This window comes from Perissodus microlepis, chromosome 15, assembly GCF_051167445.1.
Source record: "Perissodus microlepis isolate ML-2025 ecotype Zambia chromosome 15, ASM5116744v1, whole genome shotgun sequence".
NCBI classification, from domain to species: Eukaryota; Metazoa; Chordata; class Actinopteri; order Cichliformes; family Cichlidae; genus Perissodus; species Perissodus microlepis.
Window position 1 is genome coordinate 3057170 of NC_140475.1, and position 17501 is coordinate 3074670.

The 17501-nt window shown below is 40.8% G+C and overlaps 3 protein-coding genes across 9 annotated transcripts in view; all 3 read left to right on the top strand.

The window, feature by feature from the left end:
* Nucleotides 1–284: 284 nt before the first annotated feature.
* LOC146371413 (cholesterol 24-hydroxylase-like) lies at nucleotides 285–6657 on the top strand. Of its 2 annotated transcripts, XM_084953236.1 has the most exons (16): nucleotides 285–443; nucleotides 721–1026; nucleotides 1107–1184; nucleotides 1288–1369; nucleotides 1504–1577; nucleotides 2101–2187; nucleotides 2363–2501; nucleotides 2604–2714; nucleotides 2815–2977; nucleotides 3471–3536; nucleotides 5235–5307; nucleotides 5391–5475; nucleotides 5732–5842; nucleotides 6022–6110; nucleotides 6227–6293; nucleotides 6376–6657. In XM_084953236.1, exons 2-16 carry the CDS (start codon nucleotides 878–880, stop codon nucleotides 6568–6570), a joined length of 1569 nt encoding a protein of 522 aa, XP_084809362.1. In that variant the 5' UTR covers nucleotides 285–443; nucleotides 721–877; the 3' UTR covers nucleotides 6571–6657. The 2 variants fall into 2 exon arrangements, with proteins under 2 accessions (XP_084809362.1, XP_084809361.1); XM_084953235.1 differs by having other exon boundaries at nucleotides 285–1026.
* A 547-nt stretch (nucleotides 6658–7204) lies between these two features.
* LOC146371414 (cholesterol 24-hydroxylase-like) lies at nucleotides 7205–14500 on the top strand. Of its 2 annotated transcripts, XM_084953238.1 has the most exons (15): nucleotides 7205–7592; nucleotides 7663–7740; nucleotides 8038–8119; nucleotides 8420–8493; nucleotides 8984–9070; nucleotides 9152–9290; nucleotides 9440–9550; nucleotides 9642–9804; nucleotides 10004–10069; nucleotides 10833–10905; nucleotides 11419–11503; nucleotides 11588–11698; nucleotides 13217–13305; nucleotides 13433–13499; nucleotides 13587–14500. In XM_084953238.1, exons 1-15 carry the CDS (start codon nucleotides 7444–7446, stop codon nucleotides 13737–13739), a joined length of 1527 nt encoding a protein of 508 aa, XP_084809364.1. In that variant the 5' UTR covers nucleotides 7205–7443; the 3' UTR covers nucleotides 13740–14500. The 2 variants fall into 2 exon arrangements, with proteins under 2 accessions (XP_084809364.1, XP_084809365.1); XM_084953239.1 differs by lacking the exons at nucleotides 7205–7592; nucleotides 8038–8119 and having other exon boundaries at nucleotides 7657–7740.
* A 115-nt stretch (nucleotides 14501–14615) lies between these two features.
* ccdc85cb (coiled-coil domain containing 85C, b) overlaps nucleotides 14616–17501 on the top strand; it is a 46547-nt gene continuing 43661 nt past the window's right edge. For 4 of the 5 annotated variants that reach the window (XM_084953242.1, XM_084953243.1, XM_084953244.1 and 1 more), the window contains exon 1: nucleotides 14616–16107. In XM_084953242.1, coding sequence (XP_084809368.1) covers nucleotides 15393–16107 — 715 coding nt within the window. In that variant the 5' untranslated portion in view covers nucleotides 14616–15392. The remainder of the gene's footprint in view (nucleotides 16108–17501) is intronic. The other variant, XM_084953245.1, reaches the window with a different exon arrangement.

Below are 17501 nucleotides of genomic sequence, written 5' to 3' on the forward strand. Positions count from 1 at the left end.
TTTCTTAAATTGATATATTCCTTTTAACAGGATGAGCTAGATGACGTCACACAAGTTAAGAAAACGCTCCATCAGGCCACGGAAAAACACTATTATCTACAGTTGTCGGCCCAGTGGGAAGCACACATTGTGAGAATGGCTCATTTCAAATGCATTTCCTGCTGTGTTGCAGGAGCATGCCCTAGTGTAGTGACGAGGACCCTAAAACTAGAGAAAAGTCAGTCAGGAAAAATGAGGAGAGAGCAATGGACTGTATCCTTCACCCATTGTGGGGGTTGTCTTTCTGTTGCCTCTCCAGCACACCTGTTCCCACTTCCATTTATTCCATAGCAGGTGACATGGAGACACAATCAGAGGTGCTGTACTATTTGTTTGAGCACCAGAGCACAGCTATTGTTGGAGCTAAGAGGAAGAAGAAGTAATTTGACAGCTTTGATCATTTGGTGTGTCTCTGTACACTGTCCTGCTTGAAGTGTGCTTTAGCAAGGAATTAATTAGAGTACATGTTTAAATATCCTACTTCCTCACTTTGAGGGAAAAAAGTGGTTTCTATTTTCTGAATGGTTTCTGAATGAGTGATTTATATCTTTGAAATTTACCTGACCTTGTGCCACAGTGCAATGATCAAGTGTTGCATTAACTGCTAGTCTTGGAGTGCTTGATGAACAGCTCATTTGTTTACGCAGCAGTGAGTGGATCTGCATGTTTGATTTGGCACAGATTTTACGCTGGATGCCCTTCTTGACACAACCTTCCTACTAAGAGTACATCAGCTTGTGACCCCCTGAGGCCCCTTTGTGTCGCCTTTCAGTCTTAAAAGAGGGACCTTTTGCGGCGTTATCTGCAGCGGACTTCCTAACAAAGGACAACCATCAGGATGGCAGTTTTCAGCACACTTCTGACTTTGGCACTTCAGGCTCTTACATTTCTCTTCTTTCTGCTTATCGTTGCGTTTCTTGCATACTGCTTGTACGTAAAACACATTCATATGAAATATGACCACATACCCGGCCCACCGAGGGACAGGTAAGTAAAGTTGTTGGGTAAAACACTTGTGCTGACATTATGTGGGACTGATCTTGTTAATTTAAAGCTCTTCTCCCCAGTTTTCTCCTCGGACATTCACCAACGTTTTCAAGGATATTAAAAAATGGCGGAAATGTACATGAAAAATTCCTAGAGTGGTAAGTTAAGTACAAACTCTGTTTTTGTGCAGTTGAAAATAGCATTTCAGTGTCAATAATGATGTTTAAGTGTATCATTTAAATGACAGCATGTCATTTACAGGGCAGAGGAGTATGGGCCTGTGTACAGGATAAATGCTCTTCATTATGTCCTAGTGTCTGTGTCATATCCAGAAGCAACAAAGGTAAATCCCGCAGTTAACCACAGAGTGTGAAATAGTGAAGTTTGTTTTGTATCAAAAAGCATAACTCTCGATAAAATTGGCATTAAATCCTCTTTCTGTTCAATGTTTTTCTGTCGTTTTGCTTCTGGCTTCAGGTAATATTGATGTCCTCAAAGTACTCCAAGGATGCATTTTCTTACAAGAGACTTGCCAACCTGTTTGGTCAGAGGTAACACTGACTTATCAGTCTGCTTCATTCGCTTTTGATTTTTATAAGGATACGCTAATTCAAAAGCAGAGTTGGTAAGAAAGACCTGGGTTTAAATCCAACATCTGTCCCGGCCTTTCTGCGTGGGGTTTGCATGTTCTCCATGTGTTTGCTTGGGTTCTGTCTGAGCACAGGTTAGATTAACAGGATGGTGACCTGTCCAGGGTAAATAACACGCTAACCCCCCCACCACATGCACACACACGCACTTTTTTTGAGTTTGGTTTGTATCAGTCAAATAAGGCTGATATGAGCAGATACCAGTGTGCGACTTGCGTTCATTTACCAATATTTAGTGGTAGACGTGAGCTTTGTGATGCTGTGGTTTGTTCAATTCCTTTTACTAAGATTAAAACTGATATAATACTATCCTGTAATCTCAGTTTAACAAAGTAAAAATCAGCTGACTGAATGCCAAACTGTTTAAATCCTTATATTTTTTTAAATTTGTGAAAAAGTATTTTCTCAACTGTCTTCTTTGAAGGCTCTTAGGCAATGGGCTGGTAACAGCACGGGATCATGAGCAGTGGTACAAACAGCGCCGGATCATGGACCCTGCGTTCAGCAGCCTGTGAGTTTCAGTTATCACAAAAACACACAACAGTCTCCTTGATTAACCACTTGTTCAGGGTTGGAAACATTTCCCTTTTTTCTGTGCAACATTATCCTTTAATTAATTTCTGTGATGGTTTGTTGGGATGTCTTGGATGTGCTGCTTCTCCGTCTAAAGCTATCATTACTTCCAGGTATCTGAGAGGTCTAATGGGAACCTTCAATGAGAGAGCAGAGAAACTGATGGATAAACTTGCAGAGCTTGCTGACAATAAAACAGAAGCTAATATGCTCCGTCTTGTCAACTGTGTCACTCTGGATGTTATTGCTAAGGTATTATATTACAGTCAATTTTACAGTTTCTACAGGGTGAGTGTGTGTGTGTGTGTGTGTGTGTGTATACTTTTTTTTTTTTTTCTTCTTGATAAATTTCAGGTTGCCTTTGGGGTGGACTTGGACCTGCTGAGGAGTACTTCACCTCTCCCTAAAGCCATTGAGACATGTCTGAAAGGAATGGTTACCTATATTAGAGACATATTTTTTGAGGTATTTGAGATGTAGATTCTTTCTTGTTTAGTATGAAGTATGTTTGACAAAAGCCTTGTTAACAGTGTGACATGTTAAATTGTTCAATCTGCAATTCCAGTTCAATCCAAAGAACAGATCGTATATTAATGAGGTGAGGGAAGCGTGCCGCCTGCTGCGTAAAACTGGAGCTCAGTGGATCCACGAGAGGAAGATCGCCATTGAAAACGGTGACGAGGTTCCCAAGGACATCCTGACACAAATCATCAAAACTGCCAACCAAGGTTGTAGCCCTTAAATCTGACATTTGATTAGACTGGATAAGGGAAATATTATAGATTCTTTGTGGTGGGAAAGAACAGATTTTAAACTGCTATCAATATTACAGAGTAAAGAAATAAAATGAAGATGAATGAAAAGACATCGCATTCTCAGCGTGAGGGACAGCGCCATGCTGCATGGCAGCCTGCTGCAGTAGCTCTTGTGTGTTTTGTTGTTTGTTTGCTTAATCACTTACTCAGTTATTCTTAATTCTTAGTAAGTTTAGTAGTAGTATTTGTATTTCAGCTGCTGGAACAAAAGAATCTCTAAAATATGCAATAAATTAAATATTTATCATCCTACCATCGTATTAGCCATGGAGGTTTTTGTTTATCTGTTTATGAATGGAGGCAGAATATAAATACCTGACTGATAATTTTAAAATGCGGGGTAAGTACAGGACATAGACAAAGAAATCAAATATTAATTAACATGTCAATGTTCTTATTATTTCAGAGAAAAGCATGACTGAGGAAGATGAACAGTTTATGTTGGACAATTTAGTGACATTCATCATTGCTGGTGAGTTTCTATTTCAGCTTTAATGTTTAAAATGCTGTGTGACAGACCCGTCCCTCCTCCAGTGACAGGCTCCTGCAGCTCGCATAGTTACGTCATGGTCACAATCTTTAGTGTGAATTTTTAATATAATTGTATTTATTGGCAAGTTTTGCTCTAAGTTATTCACAACATGCATATAATGCACACGAACATAAATTACTGACTAGATGAGCTGTGTACATTACAAAAGACTGTATATAAAAGATGGAAATTCAAGGAAGCGTTGTCATTCTCATCGCATGTTTACATTAGTTGCAATGATTTTATGTACCCACGGTCCCGGTTTTCCATTAAAAACAACAGAATAACAAGTAATAAAATATTATCAAATACTAATAAAGTATACAAGTAAGAGAAGTGCAGCAACCTGAGTAACAGTATGGAGTATAAATATTTTAGCAGCAAAGTATCAGTAGTGATTAAGGCGCTACAGTTGCAGTTTCTCGTCCATTATGTACCAAGAAGTCTCACAGCTTCTGGAATGAAGCTGGTTCTCAATCTGGAGGTTTTGCATTTAATGCTCCTCAGCCTCCTGCCTGAGGGAGTGGGACAAAGAGTGTGTGCTGGGTGAGTGGGGTCCTTCATGATACAGGTGGCCCTCTTCCTGCATCAGGTGTATTTCTGTGATGGTTGGTAGGCTGCCTCTGACAACTCTGTGCAGCCTTCACCACCCTCTGTAGTTTTCCTCTCTGCCACAGTGCAGTTTCTGTGCCACACGTTGATGCCAGAGCACAGAACACTCTCCACTGCACTTCTGTAAAAGGAGATGTGGACTGAGCTCTCAAGTCTCGCACGCCTCAACCTCCTCAGGAAGCAGAGCCTCTGGTGTGCCTTCCTGATCAGACAGGAAGTGTTGTTTTTCCAGGTAAGGTTGTTATCCAGGTGCATACCCAGGTACTTGTAGCTGCGTACTACTTCAACTGCAGAACCTCCGACGTGCAGGGGTGTGTGTGTGTGTGTGTGTGTGTGTGTGTGTCTTCCCCTCCTGAAGTCCACAATAATTTCCTTGGTCTTCTTCCCATTTAAGCAGAGTGTTTTTCCTGCACCAATCCTCCAAGTGTTCCACCTCCTTCCTGTAGCCGGTCTCCTCGTTGTTTGTGATGCATCCGTAAACCTTACAGTTTGACAGCCAGGGTGGTTTGGTGAGCAGTCATATGTAAGCATCGTGAACAGGAGGGGTCTTAGCACACAGCCCTGAGGGGAGCCAGTGCTGAGGAGTATGGAAGATGAGGAGACATTGTGGATCCTCACAGACTGCGGCCTGTTGGTCATGAAGTCCAGAACCCAGTTGGTCCATAAAGATGAATAGTTTCTAGGTCTGAAAAGTGACACATGTATTGCAGTGCCTTAAAGCTACATTGTTTATAATGTTGTCTTTGTATAGACATGTATTTATGGTGTCTTTGGTCTTTTCCTCATGAACGTCCAGTGTTCTTGTTTACGCTGTCAGATCTACATTCTGACTGACCTCTAGTTTCAAAACGGCTAAGCAATGGAAAAACATCAGCGTATTTCACATATAGTTTATGTTGGAACTGCTTTCACTTGATTTTTCAATCAAAAGATTTGTGTCGATATTAAGAATACAAACGCTTGGGTGAGTTGGTTCATTTTAAGGTGGTATTGTGATTCAATTTTAAAACATTTGTGCTATATCAGGCCAAGAAACAACAGCCAATCAGCTGGCTTTTTGCATCATGGAACTTGGAAGACATCCTGATATACTGGAAAGGTAAGAACTCAAAATATAGCACATAACAGTTTCCATTAGAACAAGTGAACTTTGGTTTCTTATGGAGTTTTCTCATTTCTCAGAGTGAAGAACGAGGTGGACGATGTTATTGGGATGAAACGTGAAATAAGCTACGATGACTTGGGCAAGTTGGTCTACCTGTCACAGGTACATGTGGCAATTTGAAAATTGTGGTAATGGTTTTAGTGTGAATCCATGAGATTAAACATCAAAGTTCGTCAACTAACAATCAAAGGCTGCATCTCGTGTGTTATGACACAAGACCTGTTTACAGGCAGGGATAGCTCAGTAGTCAGTGGCTGCCCACTGCTTCACTGGGTGAATGGGTTAAATGCAAAGGAGAAATTTCCCTATGAGGACTAACACATACATATTACACGTATTCCTTGTAATCTTCCCCCAGGTGTTAAAAGAGACTCTGAGAATGTACCCCACAGCTCCGGGCACATCTCGTCATATTGCTGAAGACATGGTTATTGATGGGATCCACATACCTGGAGGATTTGTTGCTCTTGTAAGTTGTGAAGATTTTAAATATGTTTTAATACCTTCTGGTTTGAAGATGGATGTATATGTGTGTGTATGCTTCTAATCATTTACTCAAACAGAACCCAAACAGCCCCCCACCAGCTTAAGTCCTTTAAAAAAAGTTACCTGGAATCGAGATAAATAATAAACTGTTCTAATGTTTAGTTCAGCTCCTATGTGAGCGGGAGACTGGAGAGATTCTTCAAGGATCCACTGAGATTTGATCCAGACAGATTTCACCCAGATGCTCCCAAGTAAGGAACACGCTGTTTCACTATGCTGACATGTTTTATTCTTGTTTTTGGTCATTATTACCTAATGAGGAAAATGGTTCACAGTAACTAAAGCTGTCTCTTATCTGTTCAACAAGGCCTTATTACTGCTACTACCCTTTTTCCCTCGGTCCTCGTGCGTGCCTGGGAAAGAACTTTGCTCAGGTGAGTATGGCTAAATAATGTGAAGACCCACTCACCTATAAACACACTGACTCATCTCTGTGGGCGCTGTTGTGTTTTTTAGATGGAGGCTAAAGTGGTGATGGCCAAACTGCTCCAGAGGTTTGACTTCACTCTTGTCCCAGAACAGACCTTTGACATCCTGGATGCTGGCACACTCAGACCAAAGAGTGGAGTGTTGTGCACTTTGATTCACAGGGATTTAAAAAAAAAAAAAAAAAAAATAAGGCAACATCACACAAGTGGTAGTAGACCATAGAAGGAAATGGGTTACACTTTACTAATGTAAACAAAACAAAAAAATCTAAAAGCATTAATGTGATTGTAATTTGATATAATAAAAAAAAAAAAAAATGAATATTTTGTTATATGTGTGTGTGTGTGTGTGTGTGTGTGTGTGTGTGGTTTTTTTTTTTTTTTTTTTTTTTTGGATGATCACTGACTTTAATATTCTCTTTACTTTAATGTAGCTCTGTCATTGCTTTTTCATGACTACAACAAGACTTTTAATGCCTATAACATTAACTCATAATGCTGCCAGCAGTGACACGGGCACCAGCAAAACTAGCCCTTTAAAACCTGAACCATGAAATAACTGCCAGAAATCTTTATTTTTCTGATAATGGAGTGTATGTTGAACCTTTAGACGACATGTATAAAAAATATATCAAATTATAATCTGCATATGTGTTTAAATTGTATCACATTTGCTACATTAGCCATATTTTTGCAACTTAGTCATTAAAAATTTGTCATGCAATTTGTATCATTTTTTGAGGGTAAATAAAGGTCACACAAATAAAATTCTCAAAACCACATGTATCAAATACGATACGCTTAGCTTTAAAGGGACTGGGCTCGATGAGGAGTGCATTGCAGAGGTCCAGCTGAAAAGCCATTTCCCTTTCAGGTTTTCTTGTTGTTGCAGCTCCAGTGAACCTCTTGTTACTTTATTTGCACCAAAGCAGCTGAACTGGAAGCACTATGGTTTCTGCTTCCTAACATATCGATATCAGGCTACTTCAGTCTGAAGAGTCACTGATAACAGGCTCGCTGCTTTTATCTGACCGTGGACTTTCTAACTGAAAGTACAACCACCTTTAACACGGACGTCTCCGGGACATTTTCCAGGATGGCACTTTCCAGCCTGCTTCTGAGCCTGGCTGCTCGGGCACTTACGTTTCTCTTCTTTCTGCTCGTCATTGTGTTTCTTGGCTACTGCTTGTACATTAAATACATTCATATGAAGTATGACCCCATCCCCGGGCCGCCGAGGGACAGGTAGGAAAGGTCGTCGGCTGAAGCAGTTATGCGGACATTACTTGAGAGTAACTCGCTGTTTCCTCCTCAGTTTTTTCTTCGGACACTCACCAACGATGTTGAAGGCGATGAAAAATGACGGAATTATACACGACAAATTTCTGGAGTGGTAAGTTTAGCGAAAACAAAGTTTTATGCAGAAAACACCACGTCAAACTATTAAGCTAACACAATATGTAGGTCAGTGTTTGGGACTGCTGCCAGCCAATGCTAGCTAGCCTGGCTGTATTGAACTGAATGCAGTTTCCTTTTTTACAGCATATTTTGCCGCTAATTGCCTGTTAATTTCTGCCTATATAACAAATACATTGCAGTACTTACTGTACTCTTTGTATTACAGTACTTTCAGAATCTCGTTATTAATATCATACGCCTTTAAAAGATCTAATTAAGATGTCACCTGCAGGGCCGAGAAGTATGGACCTGTTTACAGGTTAAATGTGCTTCACTACGTTTCACTGTGTACGTACTGTCCAGAGGCCACCAAGGTAAACACTTGTCACCGGACTGTTTTCACATCATCACACAGGTGTCATTAAGAAAGGGTCTATTTCTGTAAATCTGTGAATTATTGTGATTAGCAGTGCCTGTGTATCTCTGCTGTTTCAGTTTAAAATGACTACAGTGCAACAAACCTGTTGTGTGTGACAGTGCACCCATCAATCCTGTTGGCAGAGGTCCCTGCTAATAAACAGTGCCAGCTACTGGCCTTTTGGGGACTTGTTCACATTTAAAGCCCTCTTCTTCTTCTTTGTTAAACTTTAGTGTCATTTTGTTTCTGGTTTCAGGAAATCCTGATGTCCCCAAAGTACCTTAAAGAGAAGTCTGTCTATAAAAGACTCTTCAACCTGTTTGGTCAAAGGTGATGTATCAGATTATCTGAGTCACTTTATTGTAGTTATGTGTACATACTTTATTAGTCATAATGAATAGAACTTGATAGTATTACCATGTTGTGATACTCTCCTTGCGTCACATCTTAGCATTTTATTTAACTCCTGACCTCAGTGATCATATTATAGGAGCCATGTACGAATTTATGATGATGACATTTTCATGCTGTCTATCGTAACTTTTAACAGTGATGTTTGCAGGGTTGGTGTATATCATTAAACTCATTGCATAATATTTTTGTGGTTGGTTGGGACAGTGATTGACAGTATCAGGCACCTGCCCGCCTGGCAGGAGAGAGGGTGAATGTGTTGCTATAATTTGTTTAATGTTTTTATTATTTCTTTATTGTCACTGAGTTTTGGATTCTTTTGCCCCTCAGCGACTTTTACTTTGTTCTTGAAGTCACTACACAGATTTTTATTTTTTTTTTTTAAATCATTGTCTTAACTGCCTTCAAGGTTTTTAGGTGATGGTCTGATAACAGCACGGGATCATGAGCGGTGGTACAAACAGCGACGCATCATGGACCCTGCGTTCAGCAGCCTGTGAGTTATGAAATGATAATAATGAACAGCGACTAATCCTTTAGTCGCTGTTCCTCTGTAACAAACTTTTGTTTTTTCCAGGTATCTGAGAGGTCTAATGGGAACCTTCAATGAGACAGCAGAGAAACTGATGGATAAACTTGCAGAGCTTGCTGACAGTAAAACAGAAGCTAATATGCTCCATCTCATCAACTGTGTCACCCTGGATGTTATTACTAAGGTTTTTAGAGCTTCCTTAACATGCAGTTTTTTTTCTTAATACTGAAGAATAAAAAACATGTTTATTCTAACTTTTCTAACTTTTTATAAAGGCTGCAATCATGTTCTAAGCGTGAGTGAATTGCTGTGCATGTCTTCTCTTGATAACAGGTTGCCTTTGGGGTGGACTTGGACCTCTTGAAGAATAGTTCACCTTTCCCTAAAGCCATTGACACATGTCTGAAAGGAATGGTTACCTATGTTAGAGACATATTTTTTGAGGTATTACTTCAGCGTTTGTTGTTATGCAGTATGTCTGCCAACAACACTGTTATCAGAATGACAGGCTAAACCCTTCAGTCTGCCATTCCAGTACAATCCAAAGAACAGACGATACATTAATGAGGTGAGGGAAGCGTGCCGCCTGCTCCGTACAACTGGAGCCAAGTGGATCAGTGAGAGAAAGACCGCCATGCAAAACGGTGACGAGGTCCCCAAAGACATCCTGACACAAATCATCAAAACTGCAAGCCAAGGTTGGAGTTCCCAAATTTCACATTAGACTAGACTAGAGCAATATTTTATTCTCTTTGTGATGAGACAAAGTGAATAGAACAAAAATGTGACCCACAGTTTTTGATGCCTTCTCAGTACGGTGCATGTGGTTTGTAAGTAATGTTGGAAACCAGGAGAAGTTAAATATCGATGTATCTGTCCATTCTCTCCTCATTTCAGAGGAAAACATGACTGAAGAAGATGAAGAATTTATGCTGGACAATTTTGTGACATTTTTCATTGCAGGTGAGTCTCTGTTGTTTCAGCTTTGATGTGTGAAATGCAGCTGGAAGCTCCTTTGTAGCGTCAGACGAAGCTCACAGCACTGAAGAGTGTGTTTTATTTTCAGTTTTACACAATGTGGCCACTGTTGTCTGTGAATTTGTATCCTGCTGCTGTGTGCTGCAGTTTAATGTTAATTGTAGAGCATCCTGATATCACCGTTCAAACACGTGTTCACTTAGCATGGACAAAACTGTCCTTTCTTATCCAGAGGGGCTGCATAATATCTGCACACACACACTGTGTCACACAACTCTAGTTCCTGTGTTACTGACTGTTTGTCTCAAATGTAAAAAAAAAAAAAACATATTTATTACTCTTTTCAATCTTGACCGGGACGATAACATTTACAAATGAATAAAAGAGCAATCAAGAAAAAGAAACATCTGTTTTGTTACATAATGATATTATCGATTTTAAGTTAACTATTGATTGATTGATTGATTGATTGGTAATTTATTTCAACATGTGAACAATATACAAGTACATTTAGAAAAGAAAATAAGAGAGAAAAAAAATACTATACAAATTACATACAAAAAACCATTCTGATTAATTTACATGTTGAAAGGGAGTGGGAAGAAGTATACACTTATTTAATCCCACCCCTAGGCGGGATTAAATAGGCTTTTTAAGACTCAAAGAGTTGTGATGTACAAATTAGGATTACAACTTCTTGATTGAGGTAATATTCTGACACATTATTGACAAACTGGTAACATTTTAGGCCAAGAAACAACAGCCAATCAACTGGGTTTTTGCATCATGGCGCTTGGAAGACATCCTGAAATACTGGAGAAGTAAGAAGTCAAACAGAACTTCACAATTTACACTTTCTATTTACAACTTTCTATATTTTTGCATGAATATAACCCGAAACATCATCTGAATGAAACCTACAAGTAAAGAGGACTTAAACAAACAAAAGTCTGTGAGATCTTCAGAAATCTTCTTGCCGTGACACACTTGTTGTACAGTCAGTCTGATAGATCCCAGTTCTTACAATCAGTGTGTCCCTCAGATGTGATTGTCAACCCGTTGTGTGAAAACAACTTCTTCTAATTTGATCCATCCAAATATCAAACATCAAAAATATTCACAATCCCGAGATTATTATAAATCTGAAGCCCACAGACATTTATATAGATGTGCATTTTTCTCTATAAAAAATGTAGTTTTATATCTGTTTCTACATATTTACTCCTATGACCTGTGTTAACCTCTAAAGATGATTTAGGTAATATTTCTGCAGTTATAACTGTGTAATATATAGAGTGAATTTAAGTTTTCTAAATTGTATTTTTATTTCTTAGAGCAAAGAAAGAGGTTGATGATGTCATTGGGATGAAACGTGACATAAGCTATGACGACTTAGGAGAACTGGTCTACCTGTCACAGGTACATGTGGTAAATTTAGTTATTCATTTATTTATTTTAATAACTCACCCAAAGTGTGCACTTCTCATTGTAACCTTCCTTCAGGTGTTAAAAGAGACTCTAAGAATTTACCCCCCAGCTCCGGGCACGTCTCGTGATGTTGCTGAAGACATGGTGATTGATGGTATCCACATACCCGGGGGATTTAGCGTTGTTGTGAGTCATTTTCTTTTTAATATGTTTGTAAGTCTAAATGATAACTACATACTAAAGACAACAAATATATGAAGCAAGATATATGGAGTTATGTAGCGAAGAAAAAAGATAAATAACTCTAAATATGTTTTATAGAGTCCTTCAAGTGCCTTAACTTTGTTGACAGTGCTGTAAACTCTTGGCCTTCTCTCAATGAGCTTCATGATGTAGGCACATGAAGTGGTTTCATTTCACAGGTCTGCCTTGTCAGGGTTCATTTGTGGTATTTCTTGCCGCCTCAATAGAGTTGGGATAATCAGTTGTGTTGTGCAGAAGTCAGGTTGGTACACAGCTGACAGCCCTGATCTGATTGGTTCTCGCCGTAATATGAATTCTAAGTAAAGAAAAAACGACAGTCCTTCATTATTTTAAGAACTGAAAGTCAGTCTGGAAAATTGCTAAAACTTTGGGGACACATTCAAAGATCAGCAAGTGCTACGACGAGACTGACTCACATGAGAACGGCACCAGGAAAGGAAGACCAAGAGTCGCCTCTGCTGCTGAGGATAAACTCATCCATGTCACCAGCCTCAGAATTAGCAAGTTAACAGCAGCTCAGATTAGAGCCAGATAGATGCACACAGAGCTCCAGTAGCAGACACATCTCTACATCAACTGTTCAGAGGAGGGTGAATCAGGCATTTATGGTCAAATAGCTGCTAAGAAACCATGACTAAGGAAAAGCAACAAGCAGAAGAAATTTGTTTGGGCCAAGAAACACAACTAATGGACATTAGACCAGTGGAAATCTGTGCTTTGGTCTGATGAGTGCAAATTTGAGATCTTTGGTTCCACCTGCTGTGTCTTTGTGTGATGCACAAAACGTAACCGGATGGTCTCTACATGAATGGTTCCCACCATGAAGCATGGAGGAGGAGGTGTGATGGTGTGGGGGATTTATTCAGAATTGAAGGCACACTGAACCCCAAACACGCCTCCAGGCTGTGTAAGGGCTATTTGACCAAGAAGGAGAGTGATGGAGGGCTGCGTCAGATGGCCTGGCCTCCACAGTCACCTGACCAATGGAGATGGTTTGGGATGAGATGGACCGCAGAGTGAAGGCAAGAGAGTCAACAAGTGCTCAGCATCTCTGGGAACTCCTTCAAGACTGTTGGAAAAACATTTCAGGCGATGACTTCAAGAAGCTCATCGAGAGAGTGCAAAGCGTGGCTATTTGGAAGAATCTAAAATATAAACATGTTTTGAGTTATTTCACATTTTTTGTTTAGTACATAATACCATATGTGTTGGTTCACAGTTTTGATGTGTTCAGTGAGAATCTGCAATGTAAATAGTCATGAAAAAAAGAAAAACCATAATAAAGAAAATAAGAAGATATGTCCAAACCTTTGACTGGTAGCGTATGTATAAACAAAATTGTCACAAAGTTGCCAGAAAAACATAAAAAATGAGGTCTTATTCAAGCAAGAACAAATACATTTATGGTTAAAATGTGAAATCAAATATTTTCCTATTTAGTTCAGCTCCTATGTGAGTGGGAGACTGGAGAGATTCTTCAAGGATCCACTGAGATTTGATCCAGACAGATTTCACCCAGATGCTCCCAAGTAAGAAAAACACTGTTTCACCATGCTGACATTATTCCGTTTCATGTTTGCACACACTTTATTATCTCACACTAAATGAGTGAAATGGTTCACAGTAACTGAGGCTGTCTCTCGTCTGTTCAACAAGGCCTTATTACTGCTACTACCCCTTTGCCCTCGGTCCTCGCTCGTGTCTGGGACAGAACTTTGCTCAGGTGAGGATGACAGCGTAAGTCAACATGAAGACCCACTCACCTATAAACACACTGACTCATCTCTGTGGGCGCTGTTGTGTTTTTTAGATGGAGGCTAAAGTGGTGATGGCCAAACTGCTCCAGAGGTTTGACTTCACTCTCGTCCCGGGACAGACCTTTGACATCCTGGATGCTGGCACACTCAGACCAAAGAGTGGAGTGTTGTGCACTTTGAGTCACAGGGATTACAAAAATAAATGATCTTAAAGGACTTTACATAAAAAGAAATCATAGTGGTCTATAGGGTAAAACTGTGTTGATCTACTCCTGCCTAAAAGCTGTGATTTAAAGAAATAAATCGTTATAATAAAAACAGTATCAGATATGAATTACATGGTAAAGCGAAATGAAATGATGGTGATAATTATTTTTTTCATTACAATATGGACCATATCATTTTTTTGAGGGGGACAGCTGGGTTAAATACCATTTGCACTTGTTTACTTAATCATGCACAAACTCATCATATAGCGGTGTGTAGTGACTTTTTTTTCATAACCACAAACCTCTTTGTGCCTACAACACTAATATGTGTGTAAATGGAAATCATTTGGAAACAAGCGTTTTTTATATTTCTGTGCTATGCAGCGGTTGTGTACCCGATTGGCTGTCTTAATGCCTTTACGGACAGTGTCCACATGGGGGCGCTGAGATCTTGCAGAGATCTCGGACTTTTAAAAAGCTGTTTAAATTCAATGTTCAGAAAAAGAACTCTCCCAGAAGTTGTCTCTGGTTTAAACACAGATGGTAATATTTTTTTAATCTTTAATCAAATATGCATGTAGCTGAAGCCTACTGTCATAGGTTAAAGTATTTTTGATTTTTAACTAAATGAATATTTTGGGGCTTCATTTCAGTAAAACAGCCCAGCTTTTCAATGCTCAAGTATTGTCAACGAAATCACGGCCATTAAAAGTACACAATACATCTGTGCTTCATTTAAGAATAAAGAATAAAAGTCGTGAGGCGTAGTCTAATTTTTCTTCTTTAATGAATCCAGTGTGTTTTTACGTCGAGCGTGTCCTCCTGTACCTTTAAGAAGGCCGAGCCTGAGCTCTGCGAGGTTGCGCCGCACTTTTTCATCTACCTGCTGCCCACTTCTCTCGCACGTCTTGATTGGTCGTCTCGAGCTGAATCCTCTTGAATGATTTCAAACCCGAGTGTTTGGACAAGAGGGAGGAGAGAGGAGGGGGGGTCCACTGATAATTCCGAGCCTGCTGGGTGGAAAGGATTGAGTCGTCCGTCCACTATCACACCGCCTCACTGAAGACGCTTTTATCCGAGGAGACGGTGAAACACGTCCAAGAGGACTTTTCTTATAGGTTGCGCGTTTTACTCGAACATTCGCCGTTTTGCGCGAAATTAGGTTGAATTCACCTAAACATAAAGGAAGAAGCTGGCGGATTTCACGTTTTCCATCATGTGAATGTTGTGATGTCCAGCAGAGACGGTGCACACTGTTACGGGTCGCTGTGTTTTTGCCGACAGGACTCGGTGATCGGAAATCCCTGATAATCGATTTTACATCGCTTGTTTGTTTCTGACCGACTGTGACCACCAACTGTTGTTCCTGTGAGTATTTTTATTTATTTTACCAGATCAGTGGTGTCATTTCTTTAAAGGCTCGGGTTGTGGAAGCATCACAGTCATATTTGTGTTGTTTATTCTTTCAGTTTTATTATCGGCCTGTTGAAGATCAGGGCATTATCGATACTTTTAAGATTTTTTTCCCCCTTTTTGGACAATGTATTCATTTTTTAACACGATTCCGCAATTGAGGTTAGGTTAGTGAGTTTCTGAGAGTTAATTTTAAGCAGCTGCATAAACGAACTGAGACTCGTAGCCGCCACAGTCATGGCTAAAAATCCGTCCGAGGGGCCGAAGGATGACCTGAGCCAGCTGACGGACGATGAGCTGCTGCGGTGCAGCAAAGAGGAGCTGGTTAGGAAATTAAGGAGGGTTGACGGTGAGAAAATGAACTTGATGATCGAGCATGGCAACATGATGAAGGACATTAACCGGCGGCTGCAGGTGCACCTTCATGAAATCCGGAACCTGAAGGAGATCAACCAGAAGCTCCAAGATGACAACCACGAGCTCCGGGAACTCTGCTGCTTCCTGGACGACGACCGACAGAAGGGCAAGAAGCTGTCCCGGGAGTGGCAGCGTTTCGGCCGCTACACAGCCAGCGCCATGTGGAAGGAGGTGGGCACCTACATGATGAAGCTCAAGGAGCTGGAGGCCAACCAGGAGACTGTGCTGAGGGAGAACTCTGAACTGAAGGAGATCATCCTCATGCTGGATGAAGAGAGGAATGGGGCAGGGTCCCGGAGCTCCATAGATAGTCAGTCCAGCTTGACCAACCTGAACGGGGGCACCAGCACGGTCAGGGATGTTGGAGATGGGAGTAGCACGTCCAGCACAGGAAGTGCCGGTAGCCCCGATCACCACAATCACAACCACATGCACAAGCCCTCAGAGAACGGTAAGATGGGGACCACGATAAGAAGATCCATGGATGACCTATCAGCGCCACATCATCACAGAAGCATCCCCAATGGACTGAATGGTGAGTACATGCACTTGTAAACACACCTGGTTGCCACAGTCATCATGCACGCCCCACATTATGGGGTTTCTGTAGGAAAGTAGAGCAGTCGTCGACTAATCGGAATCAAAAAGTTCCTAAATAAAAACTTTGGTCCAATTCTTTCTTAAAACCATAGGTGTCAAACTCTGGCCCGCTGGCCAAATTTGGCCCGCAGCCTAATTACATTTGGCCCGCAAAGCCATACCAAATTATTATTAGAGCTGGCCTACTGGTATTATACAGCTAATATATATTGTTTAGTATTAAGCTTTGCTTGTTCCATATTCAGTTTTTCAGCAAAACTTGTTTGAGTCCATAAGAAGAGATTCATTCTTAAATCTGGAGGAAGATTTATTTTTCAATAAATATTAATGTTAGCCCGCGACCTTGTTCCAGTTTTGAATTTTGGCCCACTGTGTATTTGAGTTTGACACCCCTGCTTTAAACAATGGGGAATTGGCCCTTACACCTGTATTCCTGGGCTCTGCTGCTAATAGAGACACACTGTGTAGTTACTGCGCGTATGTGCTTGCTGTGGCCGCATATGCTGATCAGAACTGTTGGGATGGATTAACACCCATGGGGTCTTGGCTTAACCTCACTGTAAAGTCTTGATTGGGGTGATTATGAAACACACAGCATCTCTTAAGTGGCCTTTTCAGCCCCCACGCCAACCTGTCATTTATGTCTGCACTGATTTAGGTCACTGCACTTGTGCTTCTCAGTGAAGGAGACTTATCTTAATAGCTTTCAAAAGGGGATCAAGCAGATTGATTTTTTTTCTCCTTGGGGTTGTTCACTGATTATCTTTGTTGTCTCTGGCTGTGGAAGAGGACTCATATCTGCTTAGGGCCCCCGTTTGAAATGCGTGGCTTGGGACCAGAAGTCAATGTCCCTGTTTTTAAGACCTAAATACATGACTGAAATCTGCAAGTGGGGATGAAAAAGCCATGATGGAACAGGAGGACACTAAGCCTCGTTTAGCAAGCACACGGGCTCATAACCCACTGTGATCTGTTTTGCGAGAGGAATAAAGTCTGTTTCACGTGTGTGTGTGTGTGTTTGGGGGGGGGGGGGGGGTTGGACCTTATTTTACCCCGATTTACAAGGACAGGGCAACCACAGCAGAATTTAGGCTCAAAGCAAGCAGCTTCAAATCAGATCACACCGGTCACATGTTATCCATTGGACATTCCTGGAATTGTGCGCTGAGAAAACCGTGAAGGTAACATAATATAAAAGAATGGTTGCATGCACGAGGGGGCTCTTAATCCGTAAACACACACGCACGTATACTCGCACAACACGCAACATTTTGGTCTGTGCTCGGCTGTTATTATGTAACATCCACATTGTGTCTGCGGCAGCTTAGC

Excerpts from the sequence above, each read along its gene's own strand:
- LOC146371413 (XM_084953235.1), top strand. The coding sequence starts at position 878 with ATGGCAGTTTTCAGCACACTTCTGACTTTGGCACTTCAGGCTCTTACA. Across the intron at positions 1,370-1,503 it reads CATATCCAGAAGCAACAAAG|GTAATATTGATGTCCTCAAA; the intron begins GTAAATCCCGCA and ends TTCTGGCTTCAG. Across the intron at positions 6,294-6,375 it reads TGGGAAAGAACTTTGCTCAG|ATGGAGGCTAAAGTGGTGAT; the intron begins GTGAGTATGGCT and ends TGTGTTTTTTAG.
- LOC146371414 (XM_084953238.1), top strand. The coding sequence starts at position 7,444 with ATGGCACTTTCCAGCCTGCTTCTGAGCCTGGCTGCTCGGGCACTTACG. Across the intron at positions 8,120-8,419 it reads ACTGTCCAGAGGCCACCAAG|GAAATCCTGATGTCCCCAAA; the intron begins GTAAACACTTGT and ends TTCTGGTTTCAG. Across the intron at positions 13,306-13,432 it reads TTTCACCCAGATGCTCCCAA|GCCTTATTACTGCTACTACC; the intron begins GTAAGAAAAACA and ends CTGTTCAACAAG.